General features: G+C 41.7%; 1 protein-coding gene across 1 annotated transcript in view; it reads left to right on the forward strand.

The window, feature by feature from the left end:
• The window catches only part of LOC115128123 (neurogenic locus notch homolog protein 1-like), a 64,446-nt gene extending 61,294 nt beyond the window's left edge, over window positions 1–3,152 (forward strand). The window contains exons 33-34 of the mRNA XM_029657730.2: window positions 407–504; window positions 782–3,152. Of these exons, the coding sequence (XP_029513590.1) occupies window positions 407–504; window positions 782–2,059 (1,376 nt within the window). The 3' untranslated portion in view covers window positions 2,060–3,152. The remainder of the gene's footprint in view (window positions 1–406; window positions 505–781) is intronic.
• Window positions 3,153–8,409: the final 5,257 nt, after the last annotated feature.

An 8,409-nucleotide genomic window follows, 5' to 3' on the forward strand; every position in this document is an offset into this window, starting at 1 on the left:
ATAGAAAAAGTAATCTGGTTGATATCACTGCTCAATAGGGACGCATAGGAACACAGAGCCTTCTAAATAAGAGTCCCTTCCTGTTTGGATTTTTCTCAGGCTTTCACCTGCAACATCAGTTCTGTTATACTCACAGACAATATTTTTACAGTTTTGGAAACTTTAGAGTGTTTTCTATCCTAAGCTGTCAATTATATGCATATTCTAGCATCTTGTCCTGACAAAATATCCCATTTACTACGGAAACGTTATTTTTCCAAAAATGAAAATACTGCCCCCTAGTCACAAAAGGTCAACCGTCTGACCCAACTTCATGGACTATGGCCCTCATGGTCTAGGAATGTGCAGGTTATTTGCTTTTGCATTAAATGATCCATCTTTTTATTTATTTTAATTTCTCATCCAGGTAAATCTGCCCTTCATTGGGCTTCAGCTGTCAACAACGTGGATGCTGCCATGGTGTTGTTGAAGAATGGCGCCAACAAAGACATGCAGAACAATAAGGTGAAAAACATGGATAACACAAACATGGCTCTTACATATCACACTATTTGACACACTAGTGAAACTACTATTTGCCAACTTGTGTAGTTGTGTGTAATTGTTATATGCTCAATGGTGTATTTCGAAATTTTGGAAAAAAATACTAAACGCTCATTGTGGTGCAATGCCATTCCAGTAAATGTCACCATTGTTCAAGGGATCGAAGAATAATCACAGTCGAATGTAAAAAAAAGTATTGTATAAACATTTTCTCACACACTGTTTGCTCTCTCTCTAGGAGGAAACTCCTCTCTTTCTGGCAGCCAGAGAGGGCAGTTATGAGACGGCCAAGGTACTGCTGGAGCACTTTGCCAACCGTGAGATCACCGACCACCTGGACCAGCTTCCCCGGGACATCGCCCAGGAGCGAATGCACCATGACATCATCCGTCTGCTCGATGAATACAACCTGGTGAGGAGCCCAGGGCTCCATAATGGGACCCTGAGCGCCACTAACCTGTCTCCTCCTCTGTGCTCCCCCAACGGATACCTGGGCAGCCTCAAGCCCACCGCCCCGGGCAAGAAGGTCCGCAAGCCAGGCTCTGGAGGGAAGGATGGTGGCAAAGATATGAGGATACGGAAGAAGAAGTCCCTGGACGGGAAGGGCAGTCTGCTGGACAGCTCAGCCGTTCTCTCGCCCGTCGACTCCCTGGAGTCGCCCCACGGGTACCTGTCCGACGTGGCGTCGCCACCAATGACATCGCCATTCCAGCAGTCTCCGCCCATGTCGTTCAACCACCTGCAAGGCAGTGGAGACAGCCACGTGGGTCAGATGGGCATGGGCAAGGGGCAGGACATGGGGCGTATGCCCTTTGACCCGAACCCTCCCCGCCTGTCCCACCTGCCTGTTTCCAGCCCCGGCAGCCAGGGAACCATCACTATGGCCATGGGCGGAGCTGGGGGAAGAGGACAGTGTGATTGGCACTCCAGGATACACCTGGGTCTCGGGCAGCAGGGTGGCTTTAACCAAGGCCTTCCCATGTCCCACGGTATGATGGCTCCCCTCCGCGGGGTCCCCACTGCCACCCTGTCCCGGATCATGGGCTACCAGGGCCTGCAGACCAGCCATCTGGGCACGCCGCCCCACCTCATGCAGCAGATGCACTCCCGGCAGAACCCGCAGCTCCAGCACCAGAACTCCAACTCCACCACGGCTGGCCAGGTCCTGAGCCAGAGTTTCCTGAGCAGCGAGCTGAGCGGCTCGGACCTGCAGCAGGGTAACGGGGTGGGTCGCTCGGTCCCCATCCACACCATCCTCCCCCAGGAGACCCAGATTCTCGGCACACAGTTCCTCACCCCACCCTCCCAGCACAGCTATTCCGGCCCAATAGACAACACACCCAATCACCAGCTGCAGGTGCCTGACCACCCCTTTCTAACTCCCTCCCCCGGATCCCCTGACCAATGGTCCAGCTCCTCTCCACATTCCAATATGTCTGATTGGTCAGAGGGCATCTCCAGTCCTCCAATGAGTTTGCATTCTCAGATGGGACTTATCCCTAACCAGTTTAAGTAGAGTGGACAGAAGAACTCGTCAATATGAAAACAAAATAAAAAATACTTTTAATTGGACAATGGACAAGAACATCGGACCTGACTGAAGATTCTCCTTTTTTATTACCAATTTTTATACTAACGACAAGAACAGTTTTTTTTATTTTTTATTTATGTACTTTTTTGACATGATATAAAGAAGATGCTTTTATATTTCTGCTTTTTTTTTAATTGGAAGGGAACCTGGGCTGTGTGTGCGGGGAGATTGGGGACAGGGCGTCAGGAAAGGAGTATGTCTATCTACCGTAACGCAGAGGCTACTGACTATGCGAACACTGGCTATTTATTGGTGTCTTATGTTGCTCTCATCACTGGATCGTGCACCAATTTTCACTGTTTTATTTTGAGAGTGCATTGTCATTATGATGTTTTGTATAATATATTTTTCAGGGGAATGTTTGTTGTAAAAGTTCCAGTATTAATTGATTAGATGTATAACCTCATCTTTTTTTAAACTGAAGCAAGTTTGTTACTGAACTACAATCCATTAAGTCTTAACACTGAGTATGCGCTAGAGGATGGATGATCGAACCTGTGTCTTAAAGTGTGTCCAAAATGCCACCCCTGTCAGTTTAACGGTTGTTGTCTGCGGTAAAATTAGTTTGGGGGATTAGAATGGGAATGGGACCAGATGAGTCCCACTGGGAAAATGTGTTAACTGAAAGTGCAACGGTAAGTTCATCCAGGACATGAGAAAACTTAAAGACAAATTACATCTTACACATGCCTTATTCTACAAAGGTGTGTCACAGTTATTTTGCTCCTTTGAAGGCAAAAATGTCATCTTTGGTGAGATTCCCAGTGAGTATCCTCTAAATCGAGGATTTCTGTGTGTGTATGAGAGAAAGGAGGCAGTTCTTGTGTGTTTGATGACATCACCTGCGCTTTGTGGGGAGCATGGTATAGGTGTCTGTTATGTCACATTTATAAACTAGATCAGAGATGTGTTTTAAGAAATGTCATTCAATGGTCTATGGACATGCAATGTTTGCAAACAAAAAGTATTTCCTGTCAAATATCTTCTTGATTCAATAAAGGGCACTGTTAAGCTTGCAGTTATGGATTACATTTTATTATTTATTAACGGTTACATTCACACAATGTGATTGACTAACCACAATAGATGAATATAACGGTTTGATTAGAACGTTTCCGTAATAATCCTGTTTTACATGGACACATCTGAAATCAGGCTACCTGATGGGACTTTGATAAATGCAGGAAATCTCATTGTAGCCTATACATATGAAATTGATTTTTTATTTTACCTTTACATTTGAGTCATTTAGCAGACGCTCTTAAACAGAGTCACTTACATTTAGTGCATTCATCTTAAGATAGCTAGGTGGGACAATCACATATCAGTCATAGCTACTTTGAGGAAAAATGTACTTACTCTCAGCTAAGTCAGAGCTAGTAAGGGGGAAATGCATTGTTTTCTCTTTTTTCAACCCGACTACATGTCTGTGTCAGAAACAATAATGCAGTGCCAAGTTGAATCATAACCTTATGATGCACTGCATTATTGTTTCTGACACACAGAGACAAAGGATATGCACAGTTTACTAGGTACACCCATCTAGTACCTGGGTCGGACCCACCTTTGCCTCCATAAACAGCCTGAAGACTTCGGGGCATTCTACAAGATGTCGGAAACGTTTAACAGGGATGTTGGTCCATGATGGCATCACGCAGTTGCTGCAGATTGGATGGCGGTCGGTACATTCATGCTGTGAACAGCCCGTTTCATCTCATCCCAAAGATGCTCTTTTGGGTTGAGGTCTGGGAACTGCACAAGGCACTCAAGTAAACTGAACTTGCTATCAAGTTCCAGGCTAGAACGGTGCGGGGGTAAAATCATTAGGTAAGCCAATCCCAGTAAAAAAAAGCAATATTACAGCCTATGTTTTGATATAAACTGTTGTTGGCTCTATAACCCAATCGTTCATACGCCATCGTGGTATACAATAAGGCCATGACAAAAAAAGTCAGTCACACAGTGGAGGAATAAATTAAAGTACACGTTTGTTTCATCACAAAACCGGAGAGCAACAACTGTCCGGTGACGTCCACGAAGCAAATATTGCATGTAAAAAGTTATGACCTGCAGCATGGTCAAGCAAGTTAACGATTTTGACAGTTTACTCAACAACTACTGCTTTAGAACCACAGTTACCGCAAGTCCGCACAAAGACAACAGGAGCACTGCCTCTGCTATTTCAGCACCATTTCAACTTCTTATGGCTGCAATCCCGTTAACGGGATGATATGACAACAGCCAGTGAAAGTGCAGGGCGCCAAATTCAAAACAAAATAAATCTAAATTAAAATTCCTCAAACATACATGTATCTTATACCGTTTTAATGGTATTCTTGTTGTTAATCCCACCACAGTGTCCGATTTACAAATAGGCTTTACAGCGAAAGCACCACAAACAATTGTTAGGTCACCACCAAGCCACAGAAAAACACAGCCATTTTTCCAGCCAAAGAGAGGAGTTTCAAAAAGCACAAATAGAGATCAAATTAATCACTAACCTTTGATGATCTTCCTCAGATGACACTCATAGGACTTCATGTTACACAATACATGTATGTTTTGTTTGATAAAGTTCATATTTATGAAAATATGAGTTTACATTGGCGCGTTACATTCACTAGTTCCAAAAACATCCAGTGATTTTGCCCCATCATTCAACAGAAATACTCATCATAAATGTAGATGATAATACAAGTTATACACATGGAATTATAGATATACATCTCCTTAATGCAACCGCTGTGTCTGATTTCAAAAAAACTTTACGGAATAAGCAAACCATGCAATAATCTGAGACTGCGCTCAGAAGAAATAGTCACAATGGCCGCCATGTTGGCGTCAACATAAACAAGAAATTACATGATAAATGTTCCCTTTGATGATCTACATCAGAAAGCACTCCAGGAATCCCAGGTCCACAAATGTTTGTTTAGTTCGATAAGGTCCGTTATTTATGTCCAAATACCTTCTTTTGTTAGCGCGTTTGGTATACATATCCAAACGCTCATTCTGGTCAGCGTTACGTAGGACAAAAACTTCAAAACGTTATATTACAGGTTCGAAGAAACATTTCAAACTAAGTACAGAATCAATCATTAGGATGTTTTTAACATATAGCTTCAATAAAGTTCCAACCGGAGTATTCCTTTGTGTCTTGATGAGCAATGGAACGCAAGTGGATACCATGAGGAATGTGCGTGATCAGAAAATGCCAGTCACCTGATAGATTCTGCTCTAATTCAGTCAGACAACACAGTAGAAGTCTCATTCAAATTGATTGAAATGGTTGACATTTAGTAGAACCCCTAGGCGGTGCAACATCATTAATATCTCAAGGGGATTTCATTGGGAACTGTGGGAACAAGCTCAGATTTCTCACTTCATGTTTTGATTTCTCCTCAGGATTTTGCCTGCCATATGAGTTATGTTATACTCACCGACATCATTCAAACAGTTTTAGAAACTTTAGAGTGTTTTCTATCCAAATCCACTAATAATATGCATAGCCTAGCCTCTGGGGCTGAGGAGCAGGCAGTTTACTCTGGGCGCGCTTTTCATCCGGACATGAAAATACTGCCCCCTACCCCAAAGAAATAACAGTTGTTTTTCAGCACGGCACAAATCAATATTTATTGACAGCATGGCCAATGTTGGATGTTTAAACTTGGGAAAAAAAATGTATCCCAGATTTGGGACCACACAGCCACTGTCACTGATTCCTTCTAAACTACTCATTGTTGAATTTGCGATTTCCAACTTGTTGTGTAATGTTTATGTCCAATGGCCGATGAGCAACGATACGTTTTATCGCTAATTTCTCTTCATTATTTCTCTTCATATGACAAGGATTAAAAAGGATTTGCCAGTAGATTGTTGACTTGATACATGACGATGACTGTTGGCAAAGATTTTTTAAGTATGTGGTTGACATGATCAGTCCAATCAAAGCTACTGTACATATAACTTTCTTATAGCTAGGCTGAAACACCTGCATTTTGGAGATGCTTTACTCAGGAAAACAAAAAAGAGACCGTGTTTGTATGCAGCTTTATTAACTCAACAATATATTTTTCTTTACATATCAGTTTGCAAACTGATATGTGACACGTATTAATGCCAAAATAGCATACAAAACAGCCCCCCCCCCCCCCCAAAAAAAAAAGGTAGGAATGATCCATTTTCATGTCATATACACTACCGGTCAAAAGTTTTAGAACACCTACTCATTCAAGGGTTTTTCTTATTTTTTTGCTATTTTCTATATTGTAGAATAATAGTGAAGACATCAAAACTATGAAATAACACATGTGGAATCATGTAGTAACCAAAAATGTGGTTTACAAATCAAAATATATTTTACACTTGAGATTCTTCAAAGTAGCCAGCTTTGGCAGCTTTGCACACTCTTGGCATTCTCTCAACCAGCTTCACCTGGAATGCTTTTCCAACAGTGTTGAAGGATTTCTCACATATGCTGTGCACTTGTTGGCTGCTTTTCCTTTACTCTGTGGTCCAACTAATCTCAGATCATCTCAATTGATGGTAAGTCCTTGCATCCATAGCATTGTGCTTACATTTCTCCAGCCCCATCCCTCAGCTTTTTATCAAAACAGAGATGGGGTGACTCTTTGTAGTTGTTTGAACACCTATGCAATATTGGCAATTTTTCTGTGTTGTCCTTTGAGAGATAAGTTGGGAGTTTGACAGACAGACAATAGAATTAAGCAGTGTGGACCATTGTGGAGAAAACAGGATTGCATAAGCCTTGAGAAAATGTGAATCTGTTTACAAATGTATGGCTCACATACATTTATCCAGTTGCTTCAAACAGTGTAGTAATTATAACAATCAATTGGGATCTTGAATGAAAACATGTGCTTATCATCCTTTGTCTCTGTGTGTGTGTCAGAAAAAAAGCCTTGATTTGTGGTAAACATGTGCCACCTAGTGGGGGGAGATGGAAATTAGTCTTATGATTCTGACCAATGCCAATACATTAGAGAGAAAAATTAAACCCAGCTTGCCTGTTCTGGCTCAGGCTGTGCCCCAACCCTGACAGGATCTTTCTTATCACAAGAGCCCTTCTATATTGACAACCCACATTCTACAGTTGCGGCCAAAAGTTTTGAGAATGACACAGATATTAATTTTCACAAAGTTTGCTGCTTCAGTGTCTTTAGATATTTTTGTCAGATGTTACTATGGAATACTGAAGTATAATTACAAGCATTTCATAAGTGTCAAAGGCTTTTATTGACAATTGCATGAAGTTGATGCAAAGAGTCAATATTTGCAATGTTAACCCTTCTTTTTCAAGACCTCTGCAATCCGCCCTGGCATGCTGTCAACTAACTTCTGGGCCACATCCTGACTGATGGCAGCCCATTCTTGCATAATCAATGCTTGGAGTTTGTCAAAATGTGTGGGTTTTTGTTTGTCCACCCGCCTCTTGAGGATTGGCCACAAGTTCTCAATGGGATTAAGGTCTGGGGAGTTTCCTGGCCATGGACACAAAATATCAATTTTGTTCCCCGAGCCTCCATCATGCTGGAAAAGGCATTGTTCATCACCAAACTGTTCCTGGATGGTTGGGAGAAGTTGCTCTCGGAGCATGTGTTGGTACCATTCTTTATTCATGGCTGTGTTCTGGCAACCAGTGAAGAACAAACACCACTGTAAATATAACCTATATTTATGTTTATTTACTTTCCCTTTTGTACTTGAACTATTTGCACATTGTTATAACACTATATAGACATAATATGATATTTGAAATGTCTGTATTCCTTTGAAACTTTTCCGAGTGTAATATTTACTGTTCATTTTTGATTATTTATTTCACTTTTGTCTATCTATTTCACTTGCTTTGGCAATGTCAACTTATGTTTCTAATGCCAATAAAGCCCTTTGAATTTAATTAAATTGAGAGAGAGAGAGCGAGAGACAGAGAGAGAAAGAGACATTTATCTATTTAGAGATGTATCTATTTATTTATTTAACCTTTATTTAACTAGGCAAGTCAGTTAAAAACATTAAGAACAAATTCTTATTTACAATGACAGCCTACCCCGGCCAAACCCTCCCGTAACCCGGACGATGCTGGGCTAATTGTGCGCCGCCCTATAGGACTCCCAATCATGACCGGATGTGATAAGCCTGTGGGTTTATTATAGCCTCCTTCGTCAGCCTGATCCCTGCACCCCCCCTCCCTTTCCCCATCCAATAAACAAAACTGAAACAAACAATCATAAATTAACAGTAATCACTACACC

The sequence above is a fragment of the Oncorhynchus nerka genome, linkage group LG4 (assembly GCF_034236695.1).
Source record: "Oncorhynchus nerka isolate Pitt River linkage group LG4, Oner_Uvic_2.0, whole genome shotgun sequence".
NCBI lineage: Eukaryota > Metazoa > Chordata > Actinopteri > Salmoniformes > Salmonidae > Oncorhynchus > Oncorhynchus nerka.